The sequence below is a fragment of the Ovis canadensis genome, chromosome 6, assembly GCF_042477335.2.
Source record: "Ovis canadensis isolate MfBH-ARS-UI-01 breed Bighorn chromosome 6, ARS-UI_OviCan_v2, whole genome shotgun sequence".
Lineage (NCBI taxonomy): Eukaryota > Metazoa > Chordata > Mammalia > Artiodactyla > Bovidae > Ovis > Ovis canadensis.
In genome coordinates, this window is record NC_091250.1 from 101651592 (window position 1) to 101669414 (window position 17823).

Below are 17823 nucleotides of genomic sequence, written 5' to 3' on the forward strand. Positions count from 1 at the left end.
TTATGGGGTCATATCATTGATTCGCCTTCTTTTTTATCCAAATAATATCTTTTTTAGTTAAAATCTGCACTCTTTTATTATTAATCTAATGTGCTTCAAGCATCTTATTGAAAGGAAGACAATATTGTACAAAAACTATAATTGATCTGAATAAAGATTGTGAGCCACTATCTCAAATTTGGAAAGCCATTTCCCAAAGTTCCAAAGCAATGCCACTTTTTGTATTATGATGTTGCATTTGTTGGGTACTGGACAATTCATAGATTATTTATATCTTTAGAAAAATGTATCTATATTCTATATTGCTATTTGTTAGTGATTTACTACAGATTTTTGTTTTTAAATACTGTGAAGTTAAATGTTAACTTGCATATTTCTATTTAGGAGAAAAAATCATCTCCTAAATTATGATTTTATTGCCTTATTAGACATTGACTATTTTTGTATCTAACCTAATAGTATTATCCTAACATTCTTTTTCCTCCAAAACTGTTTGTAAATAGTTCCTCAAAATATTTTGAAGCAGATGTCATTTTACTTGTTTCCTCATCAACTATTAGAACATATTCATACATAATAAAGTTAATAATTACATAAATTATATTTTAAATTTGAAAAAATATGCTTAGAATTCATTATATAATAGAGATTATAAATTGATCCTGAATGGCAAGCTATATCTAATAGTATTTTTTAATTTATAAGTAAAATAAATGTTTTTTATGACTTTTTTCTTTTTTTTTTCAGATTATTGATATATTCCCCAAAGAATATTTCAGGTGCCAAGAGCTAGGAAAGAATCAGAGACAAGAGTTATGTCCTATCACTAACTTCACACTAAAATACTTTCCTAAGCTGAGTATCAAACTGCTGGAACTAGGAGTACACAAAAATCTTAGATCCAGCTGTAGGTCAGTCACTTCTTATTCCACGGTTCAGAAAATGTCACCAGGATGAGATATCAATGACCTTTTCTCAGTTTTGCCTTTTGTACCTCGTACTTTGGACAAGCGATGGGTGCCACAGTTTCTGCCTATTTTTAGGGTCAAGTCTAGAGAAATAAACACCTGTTTCTGTCACAAAATGCCTAGAAACTGTCTCAGTGTTACATGTCTACCTGGATTAGTTCTTATGCCTTGTTGAACACACAACTTATTCCTGAGCAGAATACTTTATTAGAAACACTCACATTGTTTCTGAATTGTTGAATAAATGATTTCTCATAGAAATTTAAATGTGCTGAAAATAAGGAAAATGAAAAGATCTATATAAAACAAAAGATTACAACTGTAAAGGAAAATTTTTAAATTTAGTAATAAACTAATCATTTAGTTATGACATATTATTAGAGATATTTCTGTTCAAAATAGTAAAAAAAAAAAAAAGCAACTTTAAAATGTATATAAAACTAAAACTGACTCCTAAAAGCCAAAGCAATCTGCAGGCATAACATTTCTGATTTCAGGCAATATTGTAAGCTATAGTGATCACAGCCATATGGTATAGGCATAAAAACAGGCACATGAACCAGTGGAACAGAATCAAAAGCCACAAAATAAGCCCATATATATATGATCAACTAATATTTCACGAAGGAGCCAAAAATATTCAATGAGAAAAGATCATCTTTTAAATAATTCTTACTGGAAAAAAAAGAAAAAGGATATTCAAATGAAAAAAATGAAACTAGACTCCAATCTTACTCCACTATAAAATTAACTGGAAATGGATTAAAGATTTCAATGTAAGATCTGAAACCATAGAGTTCCTAGAAGAAAACATGGCAGAAACTTTTCTTGATATGAGTCTTGACAGTGATTTTTTTAAACATGATACCAAAAGCATAAGCAACAAAATTAAAAATAAGCAAATGGGACTACTTCAAACTACAAAGACTATGAACAGCAAAATAAATGATCAACAAAATGGAAAGGCAACCTATAAAACTAGGGACAATATTTTCAAACCATATATCTGATACAAGATTGCCATTCAAAATGTCTAAAGAACTCATACAACTCAGTACAAAAATAAAAAACAAATAATTTAATGTAAAAATGGGCATGCGTGCATGCATGCTAAATCACTTCAGTCGTGTCCAACTCTTTGTGATCCCATGGACTGTGTAGCCCACCAGGTTTCTCTGTCCATGGGATTCTCCAGGCAAGAATACTGGAGTGGGTTGCCATGCCTTTCTCCAGTAAAAATGAGCAAAGGACCTGAATAGACATTTTTCCAAAGAAGATATTCAAATGACTAACAAGTACATAAATGGGTGCTCCCCATTGTTAATCAGGGAAATGCAAATTAAAGCCACAATGAGATATCACCTCATGCCTGTTAATATGGCTATCATGAAAAGACAGGAGATAACTAATGCTGGAGAGGATATGGAGAGAAGGGAGCCCTGGTGCATTGTTGGTAGGAATGAAAACTGGTGCAAAACTCTGGAAAACAGTATGCAGGTCCATCAAAAAATAAAATGATGAAACTACTACCACCTCCCATGTTCACTGCAGTGTTGTAGCATTGTTTACGGTAGCCAAAATATGGAAAAATTCTGAATGTTTTTCAGTGGGTGAATAGATAAAGAAAATATGATTATATCTACCACGAAATAGTATTAAATCATGAGAAAATAAAAGACAACCTGTCATTTGCCTCAATATGAATGGAACTTGAGGAAATCATGGTAAGAGAAGTCAGAGAGGGAAAGACAAAACCTATGTGAAATCACTTAAATGTGGAATATTAAACACACACACACACACACACACACACACACCAAAAAAGAAAATGAACTCATAGAAGCCGAGAACAGATTGTTGGTTGTCAAATGCCAGGATTGGAAAGTGGCTACAATAGGTAGGTGAAGGTGGTAAAAGGGTACAAGCTTTCACTTATAAGATAAGTCAGTCCTGGGGATATGATGTACAGCATGTTGACTATATTTAGCAATACTGTATTGTATATATGAAATGAGTTAAGGGAGTAGATCTTAAAAGTTCTCATCTCAAAATTGAAAAGTTGTAACTATGCGAGGTGATGACCATTAACTAGAGATCTTGTGGTGATCACTTCACAATATGTATAAATACAAAATTATTACATTATATGCCTGTGATAAAAAAAAATTAATTTGAAGCAAGGTAAAAAAAAAGTTTTTCTCTGCCCTTTGAGTCACTCACCACCTTCCTCTTTAGCGTATATTGCATACCTATATTCCACATTAACTAGGTCTCTTTAGAAGACACAGGAATACCAACTCATCAAACAAACAAACGGACAAAACAATTTCCTTTTGCTAGCAAGGTAACTCTTTAGGAGAAAGCATTTCTTCCTTAATCCTATAAAGTGTCATAATAACCCACCACTCGCTTCGGCCTATGTAAGTTGCCGGCATTACTCTGATACATAAAGTTTTGATGTATAACCCTCTATCTCAAAAACTCATATAACTGTGCTTTGACTTCTAATGTGAGGACTTTTTTCAGAACTTTCTAAAAAACTGTCTCGCAGGTTATAATCTTAAAGTTGGCTCAGTTACAATTTGCAATTTTTTCTACAGATTGACAGTATTTTATTGACACCTAAAATTAATACAAAGTAACATGTCAATTATATCTTAAAAAATCTAACTGAATAATGCAAGCAGAAATGGCTGATAGGGCCCACATGGGGTCTCATTGATAAGATGGCTCGTTATTTGTGGTGTAGCTATTAAACCATCAACCCCCATAACAGAGACCTGAGAGACCTTGGTTTTTCCAGAGTAGGCAGGCATAGCAGAGTAAGTGGCCCCTGTGTTAGTGAGAAATGAGATCAGCTTACCTGCCACTGTAAGAGTTACCCTGGGCTCCACAGAGGTGATGAGAGTTGGGGCCTGGAGCCCTGGGTACCTTCAGACTACAGTGGCAAGTCTGAGGCAAGTCTGAGGAGGCTAGGCAGAGTTGGGTCAGAGGACTCCTGCTCTGGACCAAGAGGGGATGTCTGGATCCCTGAAGGCAGATTTGGGCAGTCGACCTTCCAATGTCCCTTTATGCCACAGCTGGGATATGGACCTGGAGGGTGCCTTGGCTTTAGGCATGAGTGGGCCCAGTGGCCCTCTTTGCCACATTTGAAGCAGGGACCAGTTGGCTTCCTTTCTTTGTTGGTTGATGGAGGCTTGGAGCCATGTAGAGCAGTGGCTAAAAGGTGATATTTCACTCACTCTTGTAACCGATGGATGAAATGTGGGCTGGTGTGTGGATGTCAGCCCAGCAAGGCGAGTGGAGAGTCCCGTCCCAGAGCTCATCTCAGTTTCTCGGCATGGTCCAAGGGAGGGGACCACCGGATGTGGGCTTGTGAGAGGAGCCCACCCAGGATCTTCCCTCCTGAGTTTCGGCACCAAAATATAACGCAAGTGCAGGGAAAACGAGAGTGAGCCAAGCAGTCAGACAAGAAAAGGGAAATTATTAGAGGGTAAAGAGAGGGTGACTGGCTCTTAAGGAGAACCAGCATTCTCCCTTTGTGATGGAATCCTTATACCCCACCAAAGGAAACTTCTCTGAAGGGATGGTCACATAGCTGGAGGTCTGGAATCTGGTGGTCTCACAGCTTTGAGAAGATAGGCGCCAGTGAGATAACCAGATGTCATTTGGACAATTTGGTCAATCTCACAGATCACTGTGCTTTATTCTGTGTTTGTGAGGTCGACATAAGGAGCCATCTTATCAATGAGACCCCATGCGGGCCCTATCAATGGCTTTCTAAAAAGATCTTCTGCAAAATCCTCCTTAACACAATTATATAAACTTTATTTTTTTTAAAAAAATAAGCATATCGGTTATGCAAAAGGAAAAATGAAAGCATAAAAGGACTTGCTGAAACAGATAAAATCTTTGAGCTCAGGATCAAAGCTCAATAGCTCACTTCTAATCCAATTATGAATGGAACAGCAACAATAAGGCAACAATAAAATTTAAAAGTCTAGTTAGAGAAAAACATTTCTTGTTTCTTTCTCTTTTGGAAGGAAAGAGCAGGTGAAACCCATGTATGTTTATTTATTTTCCAGTTTCTTACTCATCACGTTACAAGCCTGGGAATCAGCAAACCAAGCCTTCAGAGGATGCAAACAGAAGGCCTGAGAAACAGCAGATTAATCAGAAAGAAAACGGAAGGTATAGTGCCCTATTCTAGGGGATCTTCCCAACCCAGGAATCATCAAACCCCTGTCTCTTATGTTTCCTGCATTGGCAGACAGGTTCTTTACTTCTAGCACCACCTAGGAAACCAGCATATACAAGGAGAAGTAAGCAAGAGAGAAGTAGCCCAAGGTTATGGAACTTAAAGGTTATGGAACTGTCAGATTTGGGTTTTGTACATATCCTGAAAAAAAAAAAATTAGCAGCATTGAATAGGATTTATGGATAAATATAGAGAATATTTATTCTCTGATAAAATTTTAGTACTCAATAATCTAAAAACAAAAAAGGAAAAGTTTAAGAAAAGAATACAGAAAGATAAAGAATTGTTATTATTGTTGTTATTCAAAACAGTTAAGGAAACATGAGCTTGAGTATCACTCAAAGAAAAGCTTTTTTAAGTTTTCATACAGTCAGATAAACATTTGCATTTTCCATATGAAATAAGAATATTATTACATGCAAATATCTCTTACCTAAAACCTTGCTGTAATATTCATCCCATTCTGGAAATACAAAATATGAATACATCAGCTCATTCACTGTATATGATAACCAGTTCTCCAGCCTCTGTGTAAAAGTCATGCTGTCTGTCAGTCCTGATATGGTGCCAGGAACATATGAAGAAGGCATAGGAAGCCCAGCGCACAATCTCTCAAAGACATTTCCGTAGGAAAACCGAAAGGAGTATATAAATGGAATATTGAGAAGCTCAGCCACTAATTCCCCACAGAAGCTTAAAGGGTCAGCAATACAGATATCAAACTTAGCTGCCTGAAGCCTGGAGAGCAACTCCTTGTTTGTGACAACACTGTCACAAACGCTTCTGGTTGTTGCTAAAAACATTTTTAACATTTTTGTCAGTTGTACTTGCCTCTCCCACCATGAAACTTTCGGCAGTTCAAAGGAAACTCTGTAGAGATTAGCATTGAATTCTTCCATGAAACTTTCTTTACTTATTGGAATTTGAAGAATCTCCACGTTAAAGGGAATCTGGGTATGATCAAGCAGAGAACTTGTTGAAGGTACGAGGACAGTTATCTCATGCCCACCACGGTGGAGTTCATCCAGAATAACCTTTAAATTAATCCAGTGACTAAAATCCATGGGCCACACAAGTATCTTTCCGGTCCTTCCAGAGTCAAAGAACCATAGATGCAGCATGAAAAGGACATAGAAGCCTTTCACAGTCTTCATAATCAACTCTCTGAAACTAAATCTGGGCTTGAACCAAGTGTATGAAACTCAAAATCCAAACATCTTTCCTTGACTCTCCCAATCAATTTATACTAGGTAGGACTGAACTTTGATTTATGTAATTTGTGTTAAAGATTAAAGCCAAATGAAACTTCCTTGATGGGAAAAAAAAAAGAAACAGTCTATAATGTCAATAAAATAATTAAGGGAAAAAGAGAAACACCTCAGAATGAGTTTCAAAGCTTCTTTTATGAGCTTCTCTGGTGATTCATATGGTAGAGAATATGCATTCAATGCAGGAGACCTGGATTCAATCCCAGGGTCAGGAAGAAATAGCTACAGAAAAAACAAAACAAACAAAAAACTTCAGAATGAGATTTTCAAAACTTCTTTTCATGGATATCAAACACAGGGGACATGAAGTTAGACATCAATTCATAGTAATTTCTAAATAATGTTAAGAAAGTTCATCACTATTTGATGAATATTCAATTAAGACTAGATTTTTTGGATCTTTTCCTCTGATTTGATTTGAATGTTCATTGAACAGAATGATCTCTCTAATATTTCTTTTACTGATGGCAGATTCTTTATCCACGGAGCCACTGATATTTGTCTATAATTTTGTACCCACTCATATTTTGATAGTCTGGGAACTAATTATGTCTTCTCATTTAAGAAGGAATTCACTGTCTAATAAAAGGTCACATATTTTGTCTTTCAGAACTTTGAATATACCAAACAACTCTGTCCTGGCCTGCCAAGTCTCTACTGTTGGACACTGAGCTGTGTCCAACTCTTTGCAACCCCATGGACTACAGCACACCAAGCTTCACCATCCTTCACCATCTCCCAGAGCTTGCTCAAACTCATGTCCATAGACTCGGTGATCCCATCCAACCATCTCATCCTCTGTCATCCCCTTCTCCTGTTGCCCTCAATCTTTCCCAGCATCAGGGTCTTTTCAAATGAGTCAGCTCTTCGCATCAGGTGGCCAAAGTATTGGAGTTTCAGCTTCAACATAAGTCCATCCAATGAACATACAGAATTGATTTCCTTTTGGATGGACTGGTTGGATCTCCTTGCAGTCCAAGGGACTCTCAGGAGTCTTCTATGACACCACAGTTCAAAAGCATCACTTCCAGGGCTCAGCTTTCTTTATAGTCCAACTCTGACATCCACACATGACTACTGGAAAAACTATAGCCTTGACTATATGGACCTTTGTGGGCAAGGTAATATCTCTGCTTTTTAATACGCTGTCTAGGTTGGTCATAACTTTCCTTTCAGGGAGCAAGCGTCTTTTAATTTCACAGCTGCAATCACCATCTGCAGTGATTTTGGAGCCCCCCAAAATAAAGTCTGCTACTTTTTCCACTGTTTCCCCATCTATTTACCATGAAGTGATGGGACCAGATGTCATGATTGTAGTTTTCTGAATGCCGAGTTTTAAACAGACTTTTTCACTCTCATCTATCACTTTCATCGTCTGCTTCCCTGGTGACTCAGAGGTTAAAACTTCTGCCTGTAATACGGGAGGCCTGGGTTTGATCCCTCAGTCAGGAAGATCACCGGAGAAGGAAATGGCAACCCACTCCAGTATTCTTGCCTGGAGAATCCCATGGATGGAGGAGCCAGGTGGGCTACAGTCCATGGGGTCACAAAGAGTGGGACATGACTGAAAGAGGTTCTTTAGTTCTTCTTTGCTTTCTGCCATAAGGATGGTGTCATCTGCATATCTGCTGCTGCTGCTGTTGCTGCTGCTAAGTCACTTCAGTCATGTTGGACTCTGTGCAACCCCAGAGACAGCAGCCCACCAGGCTCCCCCGTCCCTGGGATTCTCCAGGCAAGAACACTGGAGTGGGTTGCCATTTCCTTCTCCAATGCGTGAAAGTTAAAAGTGAAAGTGAAGTCTCTCAATTGTGTCCGACTCTTTGCAACCTCATGGACTGCAGCCTACCAGGCTCCTCCGTCCGTGGGATTTTCCAGTCAAGAGTACTGGAGTGGGTTGCCATTGCCTTCTCCACTGCATATCTGAGGTTATTGATATTTCTTCCAGCAATTTTGATCCCAGCTTGAGCTTCTTAAAACCCAGTGTTTCTCATGATGTACTCTGCATAGAAGTTAAATACACAGGGTGACAATATACAGCCTTGATGTACTCCTTTTCTATTTGGAACCAGTCTGTTATTCCATGTCCAGTTTTAACTGTTGCTTCCTGATCTGCATACAGGTTTCTCAAGGGGCAGGTCAGGTGGTCTGGTATTCCCATCTCTTTCAGAATTTCCCACAGTTTATTGTGATCCACACAGTCAAAGGCTTTGGCATAGTCAATAAAGCAGAAATAGATGTTTTTCTGGAACTTTCTTGCTTTTCTGATAATCCAGCAGAAGTTGGCAATTGATCTCTGGTTCCTCTGCCTTTTCTAAAACCAGCTTGAACATCTGGAAGTTCACAGGTCATGTATTGTTGAAATCGGACTTTGAAAATTTTAAGCATTACTTTACTAGCGTGTGAGCTGAGTGCAATTGTGTGGTAGTTTGAGCATTCTTTGGCATTGCCTTTCTTTGGGATTGGAATGAAAACTGACCTTTTCCAGTCCTGTGGCCACTGCTGAGTTTTCTAAATGTGCTGGCATATTGAGTACAGCACTTTCACAGCATCATCTTTTAGTTCTTTCACCTCCACTAATTTTGTTTGTAGTAATGTTTCCTGAGGCCCATTTGACCTCTTATTCCAGAATGCCTATCTCTAGGTGAGTGATTACACCATTGTGTTATCTGGGTCATGAAGATCTTTTTTGTATTGTTTCTATGTATTCTTGCCACCTCTTCTTAATCTCTTCTGCTTCTGTTAGGTCCATACCATTTCTGTCCTTTATTGTGCCCATCTTTGCATGAAATGTTCTCTTGGTGATGTAATGAAAGTGAAAGTGAAGTCGCTCAGTCGCGTCCGACTCTTTGCGACCCCATGGACTATAGCCCACCAGGCTCCTCTGTCCATGGGATTCTCCAGGCAAGAATACTGGAATGGGTTGTCATTTCCTTCTCCAGGGAATCTCCCCAACCCAAGGATCGAACCAAGGTCTCCTGCAATGCAGGCAGACGCTTTAACCTCTAGGGGTCCAAATTTCATTTTCCTCCATATGATTATCCAGTTTCCTCAGTACTATTCATAGAACAGATGACCATTTTCCTATTGTTTTGGGTTTTTTTGTCAAATATTATTCAATTTTATAGGTGAAGGTTTATCATCCTATTCACTCATCTATGTGTTTTTTATGATAATACCATATTTTTAAAATGTCTATAGTTTTGTAATAGAGTTTAAAACAAGAGGTGGCATGCTTCCAGCTTCATTATTATTTCTCAGGATTCCTGTGGCTATTTCAGTTCTTTGAGACTTCATAAATATTTAGGACTTTTTTTTTTTTTCCATTTCTGTGCCCCAGAAGGCTTTGAAAGCTGGTCATTCAACTCACTCTTCCCAGCTAGGTTCCTAGAGGAACTCTTTCTAGCTGTGAAGTTCTCTCTTGGAGCTAAGCAATGCTGGCTTGAGAATATGATGATGCAGCCAGGAGCAAGCTGTCTTCTTCATTCCAAACTGTGTGACTACTCTCAGGTTTGTTTGTTTGTTTTTGTTCCACAGTGTTGCTGAAATATCATAAGTGGACTTTAGATCTCTCAAAGATGTTTTTGTTCATGGATAGCGACTAATCGTTGACCTTAGGGAGTAGTGAGGCTGGGTTATTCTATGTTTCCATTTGTATCTTTCCATTTTACTTCATGAACTTTCTCTTCCTTTAATTTAAATATGTCAATATAGAATATTTTAAATAATTATTAAGTAGCATTGTTCCATTTTTATAATTATTTCTTTTTTCTTTTCTATTTATAAACTAGCACAAAAATATCTAAATTAATATTTCTATACTGGTAATTGGTTATAACTACATGAGGTGAGTTAAGTGACTTTTTTCATTTTTATTTTTGTATATTTTTGTCATATTACCTAAATTCTTTACAGTGGTAATATCTTTTAAAAAATAAATATTAACAATGAAAAAAAATACATCTTTTTAAAAATAGCTTAGTTTCTTTAAATAAATTTCTTTGAGGTTGGAATCTAATATCCAGTAACAGTAGTGAATCTAAATACTTTCATAGAAGTTAAGACATACAAGACAATTCCTTTTGATTTTAGCTATGTCCTAGAGATTATGTAAAAGTACTAAATTTAATTGAATGAAATGAATTACTCCTTTTAAAATACTGATGCTTCTCAGAAAAGCATACATCCTATACTCACATAAGGTTGTTAATAACTTCATTCAAAGCATTAAGCAGATCAGAACTCATCATTCTATGCAAGTCTAATTCAACAGTTGTCCCTTTGGCTTTTACTCAAGCAACATTATCAAGCTGATTACCCAGCAAGGGAATTTCCACCATAGGGACCTATGGTAAACAGTTTCATAGATCCCATTGGTTCCACAGTGAGTGATAAAAGCTCTGGTTTTGGAATGGCCTGAAATATATATATACAAGTGTTTAAATGGTAAATGGTAATAGCTCCACAAACAGAAAATCATGGCACCCGTATAAATCATTAATTCAATTAAGTAACATCTTCTATATAACTCTGTGCCATGAGGCCGTATATAAATTCCTATAAGCTCCAAAGAAGGCAGTAATTGATTGGCTAAGCATCATTTAGTAATTCCAGCAGTTAAGTAATTCCACTAACCTCTGAAAGTTTTGTGTAGAGTTAAATGTGGAGAGTACTTGCCACTGGACAGGTTGTTGGGGTGAGGATACTTTAATAAACAGAAATGGAGGAATTTAAGTAAACAAATGCTTGTGTGAATGGGAAATTGAAGGTGAGATATGCAGGGTTTCAATGAGAGAATGTTGGCATCACAGGCTAGAAAGATCAACTAGTGAAAGTTCATGAAATATATGTTTAAGAAAACAAGATTTTGTATTTGAATTTATAGCAATCTGGTCACTAGGTCATGTCCAACTCTGTGACCCCATGGACTATACAATGCATGGAATTCTCCAGGGCAGAATACTGGAGTGGGTAGCCATGCCCTCCTTCAGGGAATCTTCCCCACCCAGGGACTGAACCCAGTCTCCCACATTGTAAGTAGATCCTTTACCAACTGAGCCACCAGGGAAGCCCATAGGAATCTGGAAGCATTTATAATATCATAGATAACAAAATGGTGTTTCACATTTTTTTTTTCCAGATACTTACTGTGGGGAGAGTGCAGAGAGGTGGGAGAGAATGGATACAGACAGTCAAAGAGTGCTGCAGTATTCTGTACAAAAGTTAATGAGAACCTGATTTAAACATATTTTCCTTTACCCTGATGCTGAAGTGGGAGAGTTTGCATCATAAATGGGAAAATTATAAATTTCATATTTATTTTAAAGCTTGATAAAGATTCTGTCCTTGACCAAAATCTAGTCAGGCTCTTCTGAACTCTCTTCTCAACCAGGTCCTGATTTGGAAGCTTGATTGTTAATACCTGCATTACTCAATTTTAGCAAACATCCTACTGAGTCAGTTTAGCTAGACTTCTCCAACCTTGATATTTTATCACCTTTTTTGCTGTTGATTCATCCTTACTATCTTCCACCCTGGCCTGCATTAAGCATGCATCTGATTAGGTTGGCTTTTGCCAGAGTTCCCTTCTCTGTGTCAGTCATTCAGTCAATCAGTACAACTCTTTGCAACCCCTTGGACTATTGCCGCATCAAGCTCCTGTGTCCATGGAATTCTCCAGGCAAGAACTGGAGTGGGTTTCCATTCCCTTCTCCAGGGGATCTTCCCAACCCAAGGATTGAACCCAGGTCTCTTACATTACAGGCAGATTCTTTACCATATAAGCCACCAGGGAAGAGAGTAAACTTTGAGCAAACTCCAAGAGATGATGAAAGACATCATGGTCAAGGAAGCCTGGCATGCTGCCGTCCATGTGGTCACAAAGAGTCAGACACGACTGAGAAACTGAATAACCCATATTTCTGATGTGTCCTCTCAGGAATTTTCTATCTGGTGACTCCCCACTCTGCACTTTGACCACTTTTCCCTTTTGTACTCAGTTGAATCCAATCTCTTCGACTTACTGTAGTAGTAACTATATTTATCATAATGGTCTTGAATAAAGTGTGCCTTACAGTCTTAGCAAGTGTCATGAATATTTTTTTCTCTAGAAGAAATGTGAAAAAGACCAAAACAAAATTTATTTTTGCTTATTTTGAATGCAAATTTGTTGAATTTATTTGTTTTTGAGTAATTGTTCACATTATCCCTCATTCAGTTTTATTTAATATTCTTTTCTTTGGTCTTACCAAGAAGATCATTCTATAGAATCCATTCATATAGCTAGGTATTGGCTCCTAATATTTCTGATTTCTTTCCTGTGTATCTTCACAGAACCTGTTAAGACAAATGTCTTTACACTATTAGAAGATTTTTAGGTTTTTCATATCCTATCAGAGGAAGCCAACTAACCTAGAATTAATTTGGTTCAATAACTCCAAGTAATACACAAGCAAACTGAGGCCCTATGTAAGCAATTAATGTTTTTAAATATTGACCTTATAGACATATTTTCAAGTGCTTGCAAAAATCTTAATCATTAGGCTGTCATCATCAGATTAATTCTCATTTAGGAGATAAAGAATAAAAAGGTAATCTGTACCAGAGGGAGATCTGTACCTTTATCAGGCTTTTGTATCAGGGTGAATCTGATCTCATGAAATTATTTAGTACATGTTTCTCTTAAATTTTTTTGAAGATTTGAAAAGGATTAGTTTATTTAATTTTTAATAGTTTAATAGAATTTACCAGTTATATTATCTCTCCAGGATTTTTCCTTTTTGGGAGACTTTTGCTTATTTATTGAATCTCTTAATTTGACATAAATCTGTTGAAATAATTGACTTTTTACTCAGACTCACAGGTACAGAGAACTAGTGATTGTCAGTGAGATAGGGGGTAGGAGTGATATATGAGTAGGGGGAAGGGGGAGGCACAAACTGTTGTGTAAAAGACTCAAAGATCTCTTGTTCAACACAGGGAGTATAGCCAATATTTTGTAATAACTGTAAGTTGAAAGAAACCTTTAAATTTGGACAAATTTTTCAAAAGTTAATTAATTTGAGGATTCTTGAGTTGGTAGACATGTAATTACATAATTATGATGCAACCATTTTGTTTGATTTCTACCAGTATAGAAAAAACACATATAGTAATAATAAATATAATACTGGGATCTAACACTGTTATGTAGATGGATGATCAAAGCAATTCAATAGTTACTATACAAATAAATTACTATAAAAAAGCAAAAAGCTTAAGTAAGGTGAGTTTTTCAAGGTATTTATCCATAGCCTCTAGCCTGTCTAATTTTGTTGTACAATTTTTATAATAGCCTTTTCTCTTCTGGTTGTATTGATATATAACTGACATACATGCATGCCAAGTCGCTGAGTCGTGTCCAACTCTTTGTGACCCTATGAACTATAACCCACCAGGCTCCTCTGCGCATGGGATTCTCCAGGCAAGAATACTGGAGGGGAGCCATTTCCTTCTCCAGAGGATGTTTCTGACTCAGGGATCGAATCCACATCTCTTATGTCTCCCACATTGCAGGCAGATACTTTACTAGCTGAGCTACCTGGGAAGTGCCATCTGTCATGTTATATAGGTACAAATTTGCAGAAATAAATTTTTTTTCCCCTTGAGATGAGAACTCACTCTCCTAACAATTTCTGTGTATAACATACAGCAGTGTTCATTAAATTTATGATGTATATTGCATCTTTGGTATTTATTTGGTTTGGAAGTTTGAACCTTTCAGCCATCTTCTTCCAGTTGACCCTTCCCCAATCTTCTGCCTCTGAGCACCAAAAATCTGATCTATTTTTCTCTGAGTTTGTTTAATTCTTTCTTGTTTTGAAATATGATAGCTCAGTTGGTAAAGAATCTGCCTGCAATGCAGGAGACTCTGGTTCGATTCCTGGGTCTGGAAGATTGGAAGATACCCTAAGAAGGGATAGGCTACCCACTCCATTATTCTTGGGCTTCACTTGTGGCTCAGCTGGTAAAGAATTTGCCTGCAATGCAAGAGACCTGGGTTCACTCCTTGGGTTGAGAAGATCCCTGGAAAAGGGAAAGGCTACTCATTCTAGTATTCTGGCCTAAAGTGGAACACGACTGAGTGCCTTTCATTTTCACTTTCTTTCACAGCAGTATGTTTCTGGTAGACAACATAGTGATTTGGGTTCTCTATATATTTCAAAATGATCACAACAGTAAACCTAATTACAATATATAACAATATTACAAAGTTACTGTGTATACTTCCCTCACTCTGCTTGGCAAAAATATACGTATATATGTAAAAGATATGATTATTTTAAGTTCATGATCTTTTAAATCACAGCAGGATCCTCTATGATCCACCTCCCAGAATTCTGGAAATAAAAGCAAAAATAAACAAATGGGATCTAATTAAAATTAAAAGCTTCTGCACAACAAAGGAAAATATAAGCAAGGTGAAAAGACAGCCTTCTGAATGGGAGAAAATAATAGCAAATGAAGCAACTGACAAACAACTAATCTCAAAAATATACAAGCAACTTATGCAGCTCAACTCCAGAAAAATAAACGACCCAATCAAAAAATGGGCCAAAGAACTAAATAGACATTTCTCCAAAGAAGACATACGGATGGCTAACAAACACATGAAAAGATGCTCAACATCACTCATTATTAGAGAAATGCAAATCAAAACCACAATGAGGTACCACTTCACACCAGTCAGAATGGCTGCGATCCAAAAATCTGCAAGCAATAAATGCTGGAGAGGGTGTGGAGAAAAGGGAACCCTCCTACACTGTTGGTGGGAATGCAAACTAGTACAGCCACTATGGAGAACAGTGTGGAGATTCCTTAAAAAATTGCAAATAGAACTACCTTATGACCCAGCAATCCCACTGCTGGGCATACACACCGAGGAAACCAGAATTGAAAGAGACACATGTACCCCAATGTTCATCGCAGCACAGTTTATAATAGCCAGGACATGGAAACAACCTAGATGTCCATCAGCAGATGAATGGATAAGAAAGCTGTGGTACATATACACAATGGAGTATTACTCAGCCATTAAAAAGAATTCATTTGAATCAGTTCTGATGAGATGGATGAAACTGGAGCCGATTATACAGAGTGAAGTAAGCCAGAAAGAAAAACACCAATACAGTATACTAACACATATATATGGAATTTAGGAAGATGGCAATGACGACCCTGTATGCAAGACAGGGAAAGAGACACAGATGTGTATAACGGACTTTTGGACTCAGAGGGAGAGGGAGAGGGTGGGATGATTTGGGAGAATGACATTCTAACATGTATACTATCATGTGAATTGAATCGCCAGTCTATGTCTGACGCAGGATGCAGCATGCTTGGGGCTGGTGCATGGGGATGACCCAGAAAGATGTTATGGGGAGGGAGGTGGGAGGGGGGTTCATGTTTGGGAATGCATGTAAGAATTAAAGATTTTAAGATTTAAAAAATAAAAAACTAAAAAAAAAATAAAAAAATAAAAAAATAAATGCAAAAAAAAAAATAAAATAAATTCAAATGCATTTTAGGAATCTTGTGTTTTTACTTCCCTACCACACTTAGTGTTTTTGAAATTGCATTTTAAATCTTACTGTTTTCTGTATCCCTTAACTACTTATCAAAGTATACATGATTGTACTACTTTTGTTTTTTAACCTTCCTTCTAGCTTTATGCTGGCTGATTTGCTAGCACTATAGTATATTTCTCTTCACCATGAGATGTTTGCTTTTGTAATTTTCATGATTCTAGATGTGGTCTTTTCTTTCTCACTTAGAGAAGCCCCATTAACATTTCTTGTACACCTGGTTTGGTGGTACTTAATTCTCTTCCGTCTAGTCAAGGCTATGGTTTTTCCTGTGGTCATGTAAGGATGTGAGAGTTGGACTGTGAAGAAGGCTGAGCGCCGAAGAATTGATGCTTTTGAACTGTGGTGTTGGAGAAGACTCTTAAGAGTCCCTTGGACTGCAAGGAGATCCAACCAGTCCATTCTGAAGGAGATCAGCCCTGGGATTTCTTTGGAAGGAATGATGCTAAAGCTGAAACTCCAGTACTTGGCCACCTCGTACGAAGAGTTGACTCATTGGAAAAGACTCTGATGGTGGGAGGGATTGGGGGCAGGAGAAGGGGATGACAGAGGATGAGATGGCTGGATGGCATCACTGACTCGATGGACGTGAGTCTGAGTGAACTCCGGGAGTTGGTGAGGAACAGGGAGCCCTGGTGTGCTGCGATTCGTGGGGTCACAAAGAGTCAGACACGACTGAGTGACTGAACTGAACAGAATTCTTTTAACTGAATTCAGTTAAATTATGAATAGAATAATTATTATGAGCATTCATAGGTTAAAATTACATGTAATTCTTTATTTTAAGTAAGGGTAAGGGAAAACAGGTCCCCAGTTGTTTAAGAATATCACTTAGTTATAACATAAAAAGGTATCAATAAGACTTTTAATTTGTCAGAACATCGTAGAGTGAACTGCAGAACTCTTTACTGTATAATTAAAGTTTTCAATTGTTTATATACAAGTAGAGCTATTTAGGCATATTCTAGTAGTCTAAATTGTCAGTTTCAGGCTCAAACAGGGCCTGGTTCAAATTCATTATTTAAAAGGGAATACAGTCCTAAGGTATTCTGTGAACCAAAATTATATTTTAAAATATCTATTCCTTAATTATCCATGATGAGAGTTATAACTTGTGTATAGGTCTCACATTTGAAATAACAAATATGAACAACAAAACAATGTTAAATTACACAGAAGCCTTAAAACCTAGGCACAAAGCTTACTGATTAACAGTAGTGAATGACAAGTTTCATTCATTATTTAAAGAAACCTCTGCAATATGCTTCTTATTTGTAATGCCGAGTTTAAATTAGGATACAAATTAAATATCCTGTTTTAACATTTAATACTTTTTTTTTTTTAGAGTTTAGTTAAATTGACATTGTATGTATGTGCTTAGTCTTTCAATGGTTTCTGACTCTTTGTGACCTCATGGACTATAGCCCACCAGGCTCCTCTGTTCATGGGAATTCTCCAGGCAAGAATACCTGAGTAGGTTGTCATGCCCTCCTCCAGGGATTGAATCCAGGTATCCCACTTTGTAGGCAGATTCTTTACCACCTGAGCCACCAGGGACAATGCCAAAAACTTTTCCTACATTTTAAGCTCAGTTTTAAGAAGAGCTTCATGGATGTTAAAATAACTGCCCCTCAGAAAATAAGATTATCTGACTTTTTGTGGAATCTGGGCAAGGGTTGATGCAATCATATTAGACTTTTTTCTGTGAG

At 37.2% G+C, this 17823-nt stretch overlaps 1 protein-coding gene and 1 pseudogene across 1 annotated transcript in view; both read right to left on the minus strand.

Annotated features, from left to right (window-relative positions):
- LOC138442599 (UDP-glucuronosyltransferase 2C1-like) overlaps positions 1–6716 on the minus strand; it is a 34051-nt gene extending 27335 nt beyond the window's left edge. Inside the window, exon 1 of the mRNA XM_069594279.1 lies at positions 5660–6716. Within this exon, the coding sequence (XP_069450380.1) occupies positions 5660–6380 (721 nt within the window). The 5' untranslated portion in view covers positions 6381–6716. The remainder of the gene's footprint in view (positions 1–5659) is intronic.
- A 3202-nt stretch (positions 6717–9918) lies between these two features.
- The window catches only part of LOC138442993 (UDP-glucuronosyltransferase 2A3-like), a 58756-nt pseudogene continuing 50851 nt past the window's right edge, over positions 9919–17823 (minus strand).